The 17,378-nt window shown below is 45.5% G+C and overlaps 1 protein-coding gene across 1 annotated transcript in view; it reads right to left on the bottom strand.

Annotated features, from left to right (window-relative positions):
• The window catches only part of LOC126184775 (uncharacterized), a 170,400-nt gene that overhangs the window by 15,353 nt on the left and 137,669 nt on the right, over window positions 1-17,378 (bottom strand). Inside the window, exons 10-11 of the mRNA XM_049927328.1 lie at window positions 11,319-11,392; window positions 10,808-11,201 (exon numbers count right to left, since the gene is read on the bottom strand). Of these exons, the coding sequence (XP_049783285.1) occupies window positions 10,808-11,201; window positions 11,319-11,392 (468 nt within the window). The remainder of the gene's footprint in view (window positions 1-10,807; window positions 11,202-11,318; window positions 11,393-17,378) is intronic.

Here is a 17,378-nt window from a genome sequence, read left to right as displayed (position 1 = left end):
TAATAAATGGGTCCAGAAACAGACTGTGACTTTTCTTTTGTAACCCCAGCTATTTTAAAGCCATTTTAATCATAGTGATTATAGAGGTCACACATCTACAACAAATGTCAGTCACGTACATGATAGCAGGTCCTCTCTTGTATCTTTCTTTAACATTTAAGGGCAGTGATTGATCTCCACAAAATACGATGACCATACAATACTTAAAATTTCTTCTGGCGACACTTCGCTATAACTAACTATATCATTTACAAAAATGAAAGTTTGGTAAAAATAGACCAAGAATAGCTTTTTGCACAATTTTTTCAACAACAACTTTCACTAAGTTAGTAATGTTGACCCAGTTCTTTCTATTATTAGGAAATAGATTATTTTCAACTCTGGAATACTCATTTGCAACACACACAACTTCTTCACTGTACATCTGATTGCTGTGACTGTTCTATTTAAATTAGGAGACAAAAAAGGTCCCATGGGAACAAAACTGAAAAATAGCCAGGGTTACAAATTGTTTGGAAGTTCAGCTCATGCTTTTTTTATGGTTGGTTAGTTGGTTGATTGTGGTTGAAGGGACCAAACAGCAAGGTCATCAGTCCCTTGTTTCAAAGGTGGTCCATTCGGACGGATTTACATCTCAGCAGAGTCCTAACGATAAAAGGTAAAAGGTTAAAAAATGTAAGTGCAGTCGTGTTGTCAATGGTGAAAACAAAAGGAGGGAAGTCAGCAAGTGGGCAACCCCAAGGCTATGTTAGAGGCAGGAAATATCCCACCTCTGATGCAGTACAGACAAGACCAACTGCTACTCATAAGTGTTCAACCACTAAAATGTAATAGTGCGTATTGTAAAAGGACACTAACCAAATCTAAAACGCGATAAAAACAGAGTAAAAGGGAGAAAAAATAGGATCTTGGCAAGGGAGGGGAGTCAGGAATCTATAAACACAGCTTACACTGGGAGACACCCCAACCCTCACTGCCCTGCCCCTACTCCAGAGGGAGATTAAAAACCTTAGAACTGAAAATAAAAACCACTTTCATGGAGGAAACTGAGAATCAGTTCAACCATCCGGGAATCGTCTGCCAATATTAAAGGTAAAGTGCAGGGATGTCCATACTTAGTAAGCAGAGCCAAAAGAAGGGTGCATTCCACCAAAATGTGGGCTACTGACTTGAAGGTCCCACAACCACAAAGTGGGGGTGGCTCATTACGCAAAAGAAAACCATTGGTCAGCTTGGTACGGCCAATTCGGAGATGACACAGGGTGGTCGAGTCCTTTCGGGAGAGGCGGAAGGACGAACGCCACGGGACAGGTGACACCTTAATCGCACGAAGACAGGGAGGTGGCCTCCCAAGAGTTGGCCCATGATTGTGAGAAGTGGGATTTGATCTGAAGCCATAAATCCACCACAGGAGGGGTTAGAGGGAAGGGGGCGGGGGGGGGGGGGGGGGTACGTGACTGCTCCCCCAGCCAAACAATCAGCAAGCTCATTACCTGGGATACCCACATGGCCAGGGACCCAAAGAAGTTGACAGAACAAGCAGCATGGTGAAGATCAGCGAGACGGTCATGGATGGCAGAGACCAGAGGATGGCGAGAAAAACACCGGTCAATAGCCTGAAGGCCACTCATTGAGTCAATACATAACAAGACGTGGTTGTGTTGGGACTGTTTGATAGAGGTAAGGGCCACAGAAATTGCCGTTAATTCCATAGTAAACACCCCACATGCACTTGGCAGGATATGATTTTCCATGCTAACAGATGACATGAAGGCATATCCCACACGATCATCATCAGATTTAGAGCCATCCCGAAACTCTCATAAAATTCGATAGAAAAACAACGGAACACCATTGGGGAAATGGAATCTTTCGGACCTTGGCGGAGATCCATCCGAATCCGGGGCCGAGGAACTAACCAAGGGGGGGAGGGAGGGAATGTGGGAGACAGGACAAAGAAGGAAGCTGAAAATCACGGCGAAGAGATGCAAGGCAGAGCACGACCAGTAAACCTGCCTGAGGGCGGGAATCCAGTGGATTACGTCCTTGGTCTGGGAACAGGATAGAATACAAAGGATGACTGGGAGACGAATGGACAGCAATTGCATAAGAAACCAGAAGCTGGGACCACTGAACAGAAAGTGGCGGGAGGGGGGGGGGGGGCATCCCAGCTTCAACCAGGAGACTATCAACAGGGCTAGTAGGGAAGGCAACAGTGGCCAAACAGGTACCACAATAATGGACCGGATCCAGGAGGCGCAGTGTGGAAGGAGCAGCTGAACCATAAACTTGACAACCATTGTCCAAGTGAGACAGCACTAAAGCCCAATAAAGGCGGAGAAGAGTGGAATGATCCGCACATCAAGAGGTGTGGGCAAGGAAGCGAAGTTCATTGAATTTACAGAAACATCCTATCTTCAGAAGTCTGATATGAGGCAGCCAAGTGAGCTTGTTGTCGAACAGAAGACCCAGGAAACAAAACTGTGGGACCACAGGTAATCGTTGTGCATAGAGGTAGAGCTCCGGATCGGGGTGGACCGTAGTACAGCCACAGAAGTGGACCGCCCATGATTTTAAAGGAGAGAATTGAAACCTGTGTGAGAGGGTCCACGCAGAGGCACGCCGTATAGCACCCTGCAGCTGCCGCTCTGCAGAGGCCATTGAAGAGGATCTAACACAAAAGCAGAGATCATCCACATACAGAGCAGGGGTGACCAAAGGACTGATAGAGGCCACAAGTCCATCTATAGCAATGAGGAAAAGAAGTACACTCAACACTGTACCCTATGGGATGCCATTCTACTGGGTCTGTGGAGAACTAAAAACAGCACCAACCCGAACCCTGAATGGCCACTGCAACAGGAACTGGTGGACAAAAATTGGGAGTGGGCCCCTAAGACCCCACTCATGAAGCGTAAGTAAGATATGATGGCGCCAAGCCTTGTCATAGGCCTTGCGAAGGTCGAAAAATACTGCAACCAAATGGCAGCACTGGTAAAAAGCCTGCCAAACTGCGGATTTCAAGCAAAGTAAATGATCGATCTGAGACTGTCCCTCCAGGAAGCCACACTGGTAAGTGGACAATAGATCCCGAGATTTGAGGACTCAAATGAGTTGACGGGCTACTATCCGTTCAAGTAACTTGCAAACAACCTTCGTCAGACTAATTGGCCAATAGCTTTCGACAAACAGTGGCTTCTTACCAGGCTTAGGGACAGGAACCACGATGCTATCCCCCCCTTGAGAAGGGAAGTCACCCTGGAGCCAAATATGGTGAAGCACCAGGAGAAGATGTTGTCGACGTGGAGCACTGAGATGTTGAAGCAATTGGTTATGAATGGAGTCTGGGCCAGGGGCCGTATCATGAGACGAAGAAAGCGTGGAAAGAAGTTCCCATCCAGTAAAAGGTTCATTGTAAGATTCCGATTGACAAAGGGTAAAACATAAGGCCGAAGCTTCGGCCCGCTGTTTCTGGTGAAGAAAAGCAGCTGGATAGGAGGTTGATGCTGATGCTACCGCAAAATGGGTCGCAAGATGTTCCACGAGAATCAACAGATCTGTGCAAAGGCCATCCAGGAGGGCAAGGTCCAGAGGGTAGACTGCTGATGGAAACTCTCGAGAGAGTGAAGTGTAGCCCATACCCATGAGACACGCGCAGTAGAACTGTGGGAAGATAAAGCGTTCCCAACCCATTTGATTAAGTAACGGGCTTTGGCGCGAAGGCGTTTAAAGGTAATAAGATTGGCAGCAGATGGGTGCCTCTTATGGTGTTGCAAAGCTCGATGGCGATTACGGATGGTAATGGCAATGGCCGTACTCCACCACGGGACTTGCCGGCTGCGAAATGGTCCAGATAAGCGTGGGATACCAAGGCTAGCAGCGCGAACAATCACATCAGATACGTCATGTAGGACATGATCAATACAGCCTGACAAAGAGTAAGAAAAAACAATCTGTGCAGTATATAGAGGCCAATGAGTGCATAGGAAAGACCAACGAGGTAACCTATCCATCGGAGAGAGGGAAGGGAGCGAGAGAATCAACGGGAAGTAGTCACTATCGCAAAGGCCGTCGTGTGGCGACCAATGTAATGAAGGGAGGAGGGAGCGAGAAGAAAGAGAAAGATCAATGGCAGAAATGTACAATGACCGACATGGAAATGGGTAGAGGCACAAATCATGGTCTGCAAGAAACTGGTCTATGAGAAAACCCCAACTAGATGGAAATGCACTGCCCCACAAGGGATGATGAGCATTAAAATCCCTGAGGAGGAGGAAGGGAGGACGAAGTTTCTGAAGAAGGGCAGTTAAGGCAGCAGATGTAAGAGTCCCATCAGGTAGGAGATAAAGATTGCAAACTGTGACCCCAGAGTCCAGGTGGACCCTAACAGCAACCGCTTCCAATGTACTTTGAAGAGGAATCCACATGCTAGCACCGTCCACTCGCACTACACGCCACCAGAGGCCCGCAGGGGCCGCCCCGGTTTCGACAGAAAGCACGAAACCCATGGAGGGTCGGTGAGTGATCATCAATAAAATGAGGTTCCTGTAGAACAACACAAACTGCAGAGTAAAGTGAAATAAGGGATTTCAACTCTGGAAGGTGATGATAATATCCATTACAATTCCATTGGATAACTACAGAACAATGATTCAAATGGGGGGGGGGGGGGGGCGTGAACAGGCTAAAGCCAGTTATGCCGCCAGCTCACCATCTGTCACCGACAAGGAGGGGGTGACATCCATAAATAGCAGGTCAGAGTCAGGTTGCAAAGGTGGGGACGGGACCTCTGGTGACACCAGAGGCTCCTTGTTCCGGGACTTATGTTTCTTCTTCTTTACTGTTCGAGATCGAGGAGGGCTGTGCTGCAAAAGGGAGCCAGCTGCAGCAAGATCTGGAACAGAAAGAGAGTGCGTGACCTGGGGGGGCCACAGACCGTTGTTCTCATGGTCGTCGTGTGGCAGCAGACCTTGGGCCTGAAAGGTGCCAGGAAGGGGGGACCCGGGAGGGGAGCACTTGACTGGCAGACACCGAAGAAGTGGAACACTTCTCCAGCCGTGGAGAGGGAGCAGCGCCTGGAGGGGAAGGGGTGGGAACCGCAAGGGGGGGGGAGGAGAGGGGTTCAGGACTGGGGGGAGGAAGTCGGGGAGGAAGTCGGGGAGGAAGTCGGGGAGGAAGTCGGGGAGGAAGTCGGGGAGGAAGTCGGGGAGGAAGTCGGGGAGGAAGTCGGGGAGGAAGTCGGGGAGGAAGTCGGGGAGGAAGTCGGGGAGGAAGTCGGGGAGGAAGTCGGGGAGGAAGTCGGGGAGGAAGTCGGGGAGGAAGTCGGGGAGGAAGTCGGGGAGGAAGTCGGGGAGGAAGTCGGGGAGGAAGTCGGGGAGGAAGTCGGGGAGGAAGTCGGGGAGGAAGTCGGGGAGGAAGTCGGGGAGGAAGTCGGGGAGGAAGTCGGGGAGGAAGTCGGGGAGGAAGTCGGGGAGGAAGTCGGGGAGGAAGTCGGGGAGGAAGTCGGGGAGGAAGTCGGGGAGGAAGTCGGGGAGGAAGTCGGGGAGGAAGTCGGGGAGGAAGTCGGGGAGGAAGTCGGGGAGGAAGTCGGGGAGGAAGTCGGGGAGGAAGTCGGGGAGGAAGTCGGGGAGGAAGTCGGGGAGGAAGTCGGGGAGGAAGTCGGGGAGGAAGTCGGGGAGGAAGTCGGGGAGGAAGTCGGGGAGGAAGTCGGGGAGGAAGTCGGGGAGGAAGTCGGGGAGGAAGTCGGGGAGGAAGTCGGGGAGGAAGTCGGGGAGGAAGTCGGGGAGGAAGTCGGGGAGGAAGTCGGGGAGGAAGTCGGGGAGGAAGTCGGGGAGGAAGTCGGGGAGGAAGTCGGGGAGGAAGTCGGGGAGGAAGTCGGGGAGGAAGTCGGGGAGGAAGTCGGGGAGGAAGTCGGGGAGGAAGTCGGGGAGGAAGTCGGGGAGGAAGTCGGGGAGGAAGTCGGGGAGGAAGTCGGGGAGGAAGTCGGGGAGGAAGTCGGGGAGGAAGTCGGGGAGGAAGTCGGGGAGGAAGTCGGGGAGGAAGTCGGGGAGGAAGTCGGGGAGGAAGTCGGGGAGGAAGTCGGGGAGGAAGTCGGGGAGGAAGTCGGGGAGGAAGTCGGGGAGGAAGTCGGGGAGGAAGTCGGGGAGGAAGTCGGGGAGGAAGTCGGGGAGGAAGTCGGGGAGGAAGTCGGGGAGGAAGTCGGGGAGGAAGTCGGGGAGGAAGTCGGGGAGGAAGTCGGGGAGGAAGTCGGGGAGGAAGTCGGGGAGGAAGTCGGGGAGGAAGTCGGGGAGGAAGTCGGGGAGGAAGTCGGGGAGGAAGTCGGGGAGGAAGTCGGGGAGGAAGTCGGGGAGGAAGTCGGGGAGGAAGTCGGGGAGGAAGTCGGGGAGGAAGTCGGGGAGGAAGTCGGGGAGGAAGTCGGGGAGGAAGTCGGGGAGGAAGTCGGGGAGGAAGTCGGGGAGGAAGTCGGGGAGGAAGTCGGGGAGGAAGTCGGGGAGGAAGTCGGGGAGGAAGTCGGGGAGGAAGTCGGGGAGGAAGTCGGGGAGGAAGTCGGGGAGGAAGTCGGGGAGGAAGTCGGGGAGGAAGTCGGGGAGGAAGTCGGGGAGGAAGTCGGGGAGGAAGTCGGGGAGGAAGTCGGGGAGGAAGTCGGGGAGGAAGTCGGGGAGGAAGTCGGGGAGGAAGTCGGGGAGGAAGTCGGGGAGGAAGTCGGGGAGGAAGTCGGGGAGGAAGTCGGGGAGGAAGTCGGGGAGGAAGTCGGGGAGGAAGTCGGGGAGGAAGTCGGGGAGGAAGTCGGGGAGGAAGTCGGGGAGGAAGTCGGGGAGGAAGTCGGGGAGGAAGTCGGGGAGGAAGTCGGGGAGGAAGTCGGGGAGGAAGTCGGGGAGGAAGTCGGGGAGGAAGTCGGGGAGGAAGTCGGGGAGGAAGTCGGGGAGGAAGTCGGGGAGGAAGTCGGGGAGGAAGTCGGGGAGGAAGTCGGGGAGGAAGTCGGGGAGGAAGTCGGGGAGGAAGTCGGGGAGGAAGTCGGGGAGGAAGTCGGGGAGGAAGTCGGGGAGGAAGTCGGGGAGGAAGTCGGGGAGGAAGTCGGGGAGGAAGTCGGGGAGGAAGTCGGGGAGGAAGTCGGGGAGGAAGTCGGGGAGGAAGTCGGGGAGGAAGTCGGGGAGGAAGTCGGGGAGGAAGTCGGGGAGGAAGTCGGGGAGGAAGTCGGGGAGGAAGTCGGGGAGGAAGTCGGGGAGGAAGTTGGGGAGGAAGTTGGGGAGGAAGTTGGGGAGGAAGTTGGGGAGGAAGTTGGGGAGGAAGTTGGGGAGGAAGTTGGGGAGGAAGGGGTGAAGATGTAACTAAAGCATAGCTAGATATCATTAACGCAGGGTGAAGATGTAACTAAAGCATAGCTGTATGTCATTAACGAGGGTGAAGACGTGCATACTTCTTACGAGCCTCAGTGTAGGTTAGACTCTCAAGGAACTTATACTACTGAATCTTCTTTTCCTTCTTATAAGCCGGGCAATCTGGTGGATGTGGAGAATGATTGCCATGACAATTAACACACACTGGAGGGGGAACACAGAAACGCCCCTCATGGAGTGGATGTCCACCACAGAGACGGGCCTGCGAACAGTGGGAAGACGGGTCCAAAGCATAAGCACTTAAAACATCTCACCCGGGTTGGAATGTACTGCTTCATGACGCATCGAGAAACCATAATCTTGTCCTTCTCAGGCAGGGTATCCCCTTCAAAGGCCAGGATAAAGGCACCAGTATCGATGCGATTCTCCTTCGGGCTCTTCTGAACACACCGAACAAAGTGAACACCCTGCCGTCCTAGATTGTCAATAAGTTCATCAGTCTGAAGGATGAGGTCCCTGTGAAAAATTACACCTTGAACCACATTCAAAGACTGGTGGGCGGGGGGGGGGGGGGGGGGGGGGTAATGGACACAGGAATGGTGCTAAGATGGTCACAGGCACGAAGGGCTGCAGACTGGGCAGCTGAAGCAGATTTGATCAACAACAAAACCGGCCGCATCTTGCTCAGAGAGTCCACTTCGCCAAACTTGTCTTCAATGTGTTGCACAAAAAATCAAGGTTTGGTATTGGTGGAAGTATCCCCGCCAGTCCTGGTGCAAACCACATAGTGGGGGAAAGGTTTCGCCCCTAGCCGACGAGCCTGGCCCTCCTCCCAGGGGGTAGCGATGGAAGGGAAGGCCGAATGGGCAGAAGAAGCAGCACTAAAGGAATCATTTCCATTCGAATAGGCGGCCATAAAAGAACGCCCAGTGTTCTGGACCCGTATGAGTTTCATTTGCATAGCGTCCACCCTGATACAACCTACTCGATCAGGGGCCCACGGGTGCCAGCCAGCCACAGCAAGGGCCGTCTGGCACAGCGGCCACTGGCGGGAGTTCCGATGCTCCAGGATGACAACCAACCGCTCCTACGCTAACATGAGGTGGTCACAGCTCAGGTATCAGAAGTGTGATCCCTGTGTTTTCAGGGGGGCTAAACCAAAATGGTACATAGCGACCCCACCACACGGGCTGGCTACCATGCTGGCTACATACCCTAGCATCAGACAACAACGTGAAGGAAAAAGATGGAAGGAACTAGGAGGGCACAAGCTGAAGACACTAGGTAAGGTGCTCTTCCCCAAATGGCTCACACTACAGAATAGAAAGTTAGTAACTGAGGTCAAACCCCAGAGGGGGACCAGAGAATACCAAAAGGATGAGTTTATTACTCAACAAAACCAAATCGCGAAGCCAACATAACGAGGAGGATAGCAGGGCCAACATAAACAAGGACACCAAGAGAGGGAGAGGAGAGGGCGGAGGGGAAGGAGCAAGGATAGAAAAGGAGGGGAAGGGAAAGGAAATGCAGCCCAGGAAAGAAGGAAGGCTGCAATAGCTCGGGGCCCTGAGCTCGCCACGCACGTACTCACATAAGGACCGTGAACCCCCTGGGGGGGATACATTTTTATCACCATCATAGGCAAAATTTGATGCGATGCTTTGTGTAAACACTTTTGGCATGCTAATCTTTGTTGCCTAAAAAACATGAATTAAATGGTTCAGTTATGTTGAGTAATAATAACCAGTCACTATTTCACCCAATCCTGAGTAGTCAATTATAATGGCAACAGAAGTGACAGACAAAATCTTATTACTTTTTTAGTCAAGAAATTAGTCTATGCTTTTTTACATGTACAGAGTGTTTCTAAATGAATGTACCTGTTTATTTATAATACATCAACTGAAACAGCAGCTGAAACAGTTTTGTTTGTAAGCCTGTTACAAGCTCTAAAGCTACCGACTACAGTTTACATGCCAACTTTGTATACTATGTGTTATTGCATGACGAAGAATTTCTGGAAATGTTAACACAAACAATATGCACATCTGGGGGATCAGCAAATTGACATGAGATGGTACAGATGCAAAGAGACTCCCCTAAATCGAATGTTTTTTTTGCCACATCCCAGTGGAAAGGCTATAGGTCTTCCTTTTTAGGTGAAGTAACTAACTGGTGTTTCTTATCTTGATGTGCTAGAATTATGGCTCTTTCTGCAAATGCATGAAGAGAAACCACAGAACTTTGTTAAGATGATGAACAGCCTCACTAGTCTAACTCACTATGTGACTGGTTAAATGATGATGTATCCAACGGCTGGATTGGCTGTGCAAGGGGCAGGATGACGCAGCTTGTTTCGCGTGGCCTCCAGGGTCACTGATCTGATGCCACAGGATTTTTACCTTTGGGGGTGCATAAAGGGTAATGTGTAGCTACAAGATCTACCTGACCTAAGAAATAGTACTGAAACAAGTGTTGCAACACTGACTCCAGATGCACCAGTTCAGGTTGCCTATCAACTCAATGTATGCCATATGACAAAAAATGCTCACATTGGACACTAGTAAGAAAAACTGAGAGTTATTCTTTCATAGAATGTATTATTTATAGCTGCAAGTTGAATGTAATATATACTACAAAGCTTAAAACTCCTATACTCATTTTTAAATTCCCGGCATTTTAACATCTGGCAATCCAGTACTTTTCTAATAATTTTTACCTAAGAGTTAGTGCTTGTCACAGAGATCTTTCCAGAACTGAGTTTTTGTGGCATTTCAGTCAGAGCCTGCTCTAGCTAAATAGGGAGCAAGGAAATTTCAAACAGCCAGTCTCTGTGGGATCAGGTTTACTGCCCCTTCCTCAAATCCCACATATAGACTGAGGCATCTATTTCACTTTACATACTTTTTGATATTGTACAGATATTGATAATCTATTTTCACTTTGACCATTTTCAAACACACATCCTAGGCTATTTTTCATCTGTTAACATGTCACTGACTGTGTAATTAGATTCCTCATATTCAAAATTCCTTTCAAGGTCTTGTATCACAATATAATAAAATTTATTGACTATTTCTTCAGAAAAAAAACAAGACATTCAACAACCTCGTCAGATCTGCAGTTAGTTGCAGCATCCACGTTTAAATTCATTAATCCAGTAATAAAAAAGTCTTCAGTGCTGAAACAGATTCCACATGAGTTTACTGAATTCAGTCAGTCTGGGTTGAAGCTCACTTAAAAAAATAAATGTTCAAATAATATGCTAACAAACCATTGTGCATTACACCTGGAAGTTCGAAAAAAGCTTGTTGCAAGATTCAAATTTACGGCCATGCTTTTTAATACAATATACCACTATCTCACAAAATTAAACAGTATTATCGATCAAGCCCCATTCAGTGTTATGTTACTGTTGTTACTAGTCACAAGTATAATTGTAAAAAGAGATGGAATTTTGTTACATTTACTTTTCTGATTGGTGTCTGTATCTTGGGTGTTACATTTGACGCAGTCTTCTGAATGATGTTTGCAGGGCTCTTCTTATCAGGATTTTTCTCAGTTAGGACCCTTGGTGCCGTAGATTGCGGAAGAGGTACATTGGTTGCGGATCTACTTTTCTGAAGCGGTTTCCTTACAGGCTTTTGGTTTGGTGACTCTTTTACACCGTAAGAGCGTGACCTTTCACGTACACCAGAATCAACCCGAGGAAGACACTTTTGACCTTTGTCACTTGAAGGTGTACTGATTTTAATACTTTTACTGGCTGAAGGTGACTGGGTACTTGATACTGAAACCATTCGGCGAATCGGTTGAACTTTTTTATCTTCTTTTACAATGACGGAAGCAATGGGTTTGTTAACTCTGAAAATAAATACAAAAAGGATTAATTAAGTTCCATAATCTTTGAAAACTTTTAATTCAGGAGGGAGAGAGAGAGAGAGAGAGAGAGAGAGAGAGAGAGAGAGAGAGAATACATACTTCTTTTGGGAGTATGGAGAACTCTTGATGCTTTCTGTTCTTAGTGGCTTTTTCCCATCATTAGAGGATGTCGTCTGCAAGAAATTAACAGAATTTAAAAACTCATGGTCTCGTTAACAATTAAGTAGCTATCACTCTAGATGTGAAACTAGGCAGTAATTCTTACTGATAAGGAGATCAGATGCACTTATCTGGTCATATGTTTCATGATGGGTACAACAAGTGGATCACCCAACAACATGAACTTAACTTTCCTGACACACACACACACACACACACACACACACAATTGTCAAGTTTATAAGCCAGGTAAAGCTATATTGCAATTACATAGCACAATCACCAGGAGCAGCTAATGAATGACACCATGTGTCCGTATGAGTGGCTGAATGTGTGTGGCACAAATGAAATAAGGTGCAACAAGAACATTCCTCTGCACTGTTGTACATCTTCAAAGTGGAAGGGAAAGATAACAAATGAAAATCAATCATGCATTTTGCAAGAAGAAATCCAAATGATGGATATACTGGTAAGACAAAACTGCTGAATAATGTTAGCACAACTGATATTAACAGCATGACTGTGTACAAATTCAACTTTGGGCATTGTATTCTACTTCATATACCAAAATATTTGTGCACATTAAGCTCTTCTAAGCCTTATAACTATGCTCAAGTAACACCATGCACACAATCATCTTTCAGGATTGAGATCACAGTATTTTTCAGCTATGATTTGGGCATCCATACTGTGGTATTCCATGGACCTCAAGGTTAACCTTTAAGGTCACATTACGGCCAAGAGCTGCATGACCTATTGGCTGATTAGGTCCATCTCAAGGTACAATATTTATTCCCCAATAGTTAACAGAGCATGCATCATCCACGATTAGTAGTTTTGTGAGCATAAGGATGGATTTTCACATCTCCCCTGGCCAGCACAGTCATCACATCTCAATATTTTTGAACCTTTGGGGACTACTTTGGAGAGAGGGTGTGATCACAATCCACCTCCATCATCATTATCTGAACTTACCATTATTTTGCAGGAAGAATGCTATAATATTCCCTTGAGAACCACACAGGACCTGTATTTATCCATTTTGGGATGACTGGAAGCTGTTTTGAAAGCCAACAGTGTTTCTACACAGCATTAGGCATCATAATTTGTTGTGTTTTGGGTATTTCCCTATTTTTCTCTGCCCCTGTACACTTGTTTGCGTTTGCTTCCATTCACTTTACTGTAAAACAGATATTACAGGAAAGGCTTAAAAGAGAGAGAGAGAGAGAGAGAGAGAGAGAGAGAGAGAGAGAGAGAGCATTGTCTATCGAACCCACACTGAACGAGCTAGATAAAAAATCTGCATATGGCATAATGGTTGAAAATCCATTTAAGTCTGTTTCATAACATAAATTTATCATTAATTTAACCACTTTTTCAATGAGATGCTCCACCCCCTCCCTCCAGTTTCACAAGAGATCATTACACACAACTGGAAACGCAAGGAGCATAATATTTATGCATGATGGGGCCTCAATCTTCTGTAGTACATCTTGCTTGTATTCAGAGATTCAGTTAGGGGCATTGTGGACATACTGACCTTACATGTTATAATATATTTCTGTACTGGTGGCCAAAAGATGTGGTTTATCACTCCTAATGAAAAAGTTTTTAGGAAATGGAAGTGTGAATTCATTAAGTCTCCACAAATTTGCTGCCAGAGACTAAGTAGAAATCTACCTAGAACATCCTCAAACATTTATTATTGGCACCCGGACATCATGGCCTGTAGTTTTTAACTCAAAAATTTAAACAGATACTGGAATGAGACTTTAAGTGACTAATCAGTATACTGTGACCTCTATGTGAAAGAAATTTAAAAACTCTGGAACACAGTGGAGTGAACACTGATATTTTTATCTTATGTGCTGAATTACAGGTAATTTTTATTTTAGATGCACTGTACTTCCATACTATTCAAAGATCAAAACAAATTTTATTCTTTTAAGAATTAACTTTTTAATTTAATTTTTTTTAATTTATAACAGTGAACCAGAAATATGTATCAATCTGTTGTTCTGTGTATTTTTAAGAAATGTTTTTTTAAAAGTCCATTTTTTCACCTAATAATTTAAGAATATATGACATGCTCCACCTGAAAATATTTAATACACTGTTGAATAATGTGGTTTATTGTGTAAGCAAGTGCTATATTATTTTTCATGCAAAATTTTGTTTTCGTAGCTTTAATATTGGACGAGATAACAAACTGAAGATCTGCATCTCATTTTGTTCTCAATGATAACATGACAAAACATTCAAGCTCCATAATCTTGTTGATTCCAAGTGTCCTTTTCATCTTCTTTAGTTTTCTTTGTTATTCTGGTCTTCTTTGTCATGCTTTCAGCAGTTTTTTCAGCTGCAGAAACATGTTGCCTGGCCACTCTTAGCAGCATTTTTCCAGAAGTTTAGAATCTGAAAGATCTCAATATATTGGCTTTAGTTCTACCATAACAGTTTTTGGAAAGAGGTGCGCATGTGCATGTTTTTGTCCATTCGCTTCACACCAGTTATGCTTGCACCATACTGTATATGCTCATCATGGATATTCTATAAAACAGAGTTGCCCAGATTGCTTTTCTCATCTCACTGACACTTTTGCTGTTTCTTCTTATGGCTACAACATATTCTATTTCTTAGTTGGAGCCTACAGGGAGGGGGAGGGGCGCAAGACTTAGGAAACTCTTCAAGGACATGACAGGAACTGAAAGCAAAGCACCCCCCTTTCTCTTCTGCACATTCCTATACATTCCTTTTTTTCAGTTTTAGTTTCACCATATGGTTTAGCAGCCACAAACCCCTGAAGCCTTTTAAGAGTCACCATCACCAAGCTACTGAGTGTATCACACATCACATCTAGCAGTTGATCTGCTAAAAATAGAGACTGCTCTCCTTCCTTTCCAGACCACCACTGAAACCTTCAAAGTTTTTGTCACATTTGTGTTAATTTACCCAATGGCCCAGCCCAGTCAGTGTTTTGTCAGACATTCACAGTCCATCCCCTTGCCTGTATCTACAGAGGTAACCGTAAGAACCCCATGAAATGATGTACAGCCTCTTCTTCCAGAAACCATCCAACACAGCAACAATATCAGTAGATTGACATATCTACAGTTTCTTTCACTACCCTTTGCATAGGCCCTTCACTCACTTCTGTTAGGGCACTATGCAAATGTTTATAATAGCTCTCAAATTTGACACATGGCAGGTGGTGGTCCATCATAGCATAGATTATCTAGGCTGCTTTTCTTCCCTTCCCAATACACCTCATGGCTGAAGCAAGACAAATATTCATTTCACTATGTTTTATGCATGTTACAGGAGATGTCACTGTACATTTCTTTTCTTTACATACTTGACATTCCACTACAATTTTTCTGGATAGGCCTCTTCTCTTATGTCCTCACTAAAAGTAATGGATTTTTCACTATTACAGTATTTACATTTAGCAACAGGCAAAAACAATTCTGAAAGCTTGCACTTACTAATTAAAATGTAACCATTATTTTCACTATTTACGACACCAACATCTTGTTCATTTTCGACAAGATGTTTGAACTTGCATTCTGAAGCTCTCCCAGCAAACTTTTAGGCCTAACCTTTCTTCACTACGGGCTAACAATTTCTCTATTTTTATGATTTCCAACAACATCCTTGTGTTGATTAATGAAAAATTTATGACCGCAATTACACTTCTTCACTTTTGGCATTTTACAATGTAAAATGGTCGAAACATTCAGTCACAACAAGTTTACAACACAAACGCATGCAAAAAATGTAAGTAAACTCAAGTATTCTACTTGTATTGACAGAAAGATTGACAACTGCAATAAATATTTGCTCATAACACAGTCAACATGTTCTTCAAGTCTACTACACAAATGAGTTGCTATGAAAAAAGCAGCGCCAAAATTTAATAATGAGACACAGTAGGCAAGGTTTTGTGTTTGACAGTAATGTGACAGCTGGCATTCATGCGCTGCGTCTGCTTTAGAAAAACATTTAAACACAAAAATGTTGAGGTACTATACATAAAGTATATATTTTCAGAATTGAGAGGAATCACAGAATTTTATTAAATAAAAAAAATTCAATTTTTTGGCCCTCATGACATCCACGTCACCTTAAACATGCTAAACAATGATGAAGATTTAGCAAAATTTTAAAAATACAGTACTATAGGAAGAATCATATTTTGCTCCATGAAGACAAGAATATGGGTTGACAGAGATGGCGAGGATGCTGGACAGAAGTAGAGTGAAGGAGTACACACAAACAACAGAATGTGGGGTTGAGAAGTCACAGACATGTTACGGGAAATAATGAGCAGCACAATGTGGCAGAGACACGATAGGAGAGCAGAGTAATAATGAACAGAAATCTGTTTGTGGTATCTTATGCAGCAGTATATTCACACTAGTGATTTAAAATCACAAGTTTGTATGATGCTCCCACTCGTTTTAATCAATTTACAATAAGTAATATTAATACATGATGCATACAACATCCCATTTTCTAATGTGGCACAGAAACTGTCATTTCCACAAATAGCTGAGCTGGGAGTTGTCAGTGACACTGCTAATTGGACGGTTTATTGATACAGTCTTGCTACCTGCAGGGCAATTAACATTCTTACCCCTTATCTCCCCCATTTTTGTACTGTACAGGCAGTCAAAATTCAATACACAGATAGTAACATTTTCTATATCCTGCTTACAAACAGGCCTTAATTTTTCAACTCTGTTAACATAGAACAGGAAATCAATGGTTGTGAAGCCCCTGTAGTAATCAACTACAGGTGTTAATAGGAATGAAAAAGAAGTTAGAATGATATTTCTGCACAGTAAAAGTGAAAAGAAATAAACAGAACACTTGTCTTGAGACTGAAAATGCTGTGTATATATGGGGAAAATTCAAGAGTGTGTCACAGTACACCTCAGACAGGTAATTGATCAAGCAAAGGTGTGAGGGATGTGAGAGAGATCCATTGAGGTTCACCAGCCATGCCAGAAAGCTGATCTAAAAGAAGATTCAAACAAAAATTGAATGGAGCCATGTGTGAAACTTTCAATGAATCTGAAAGTGAAATTTGTACCTATCAATCTGGCAGAAAATCCTAAGAGGTACTGGTATTACATTAAATCAGTAAACAGCTGAAAGCTACCTATCTGTCTAGACTCTACAGTGATCATAAGGGCACTGAAAAGCAAGACAACAGGGACAAGGTTGAAACAGTACATTTATTTCTCCAAACACATTTCACTAAGAAACACTGTACTGTAGCTCTCCCTTTTGGTCACCGTACAAACATCAAAATATCACAAATCAAAATAAGTGATCATGGGATGGATAATTAACTAAATTCACTTAAAAGAGGAAAGGCAATCAGACTTGGTGGGATACCTGTAAGACTCAACACAGAGTACACAAAAATCCCTGCTTCTCTTCGAGAACTCTAATGGGACTCCCTGGAGGGAAGGTAACATTCTTTTCAACGAACACTAAAAAAATTTAGAGAACTGGCATTTGAAGCTGACTGTAGAACGATTCTACTGCCAACAACACAAATTTCGCATAAGGACCACGAAGATAAGATGCTAGAAATAATGGCTCATAAGGAAGCATATAGACAGTCGCGTTTCCTTCGCTCTATTTGCAGCTGGATTAGGCACTGAAATTACTAGTAGTGGCTCAGGATATCTTCCACCATGCAGCGTATGGTGGCTTGTGGAGTAGGTATGTAGATCACTGCCAGTCAATAGAGGAGGGAAGTAATTTCACAAGGGAAATGTCCAATTTGACATCTCAAAATCTATCTTGAAATTTCTTTGTACAGGAAGAATACCCCAAAAGCATGCACTCTCAAAATTTTAGCTAAGATACACAAAACAAAAACACAGAGAGAGAGAGAGAGAGAGAGAGAGAGAGAGAGAGAGAGAGAGAGAGAGAGAGAGTTGAAAACCGCTAAATTCATAGCCCACCAGGTGGCGGGAGAAATGC

This window comes from Schistocerca cancellata, chromosome 4, assembly GCF_023864275.1.
Source record: "Schistocerca cancellata isolate TAMUIC-IGC-003103 chromosome 4, iqSchCanc2.1, whole genome shotgun sequence".
Taxonomy (NCBI): domain Eukaryota; kingdom Metazoa; phylum Arthropoda; class Insecta; order Orthoptera; family Acrididae; genus Schistocerca; species Schistocerca cancellata.
Note: the sequence above shows the minus strand (reverse complement) of the source record. Positions and strands in the feature narration are given on the sequence as shown.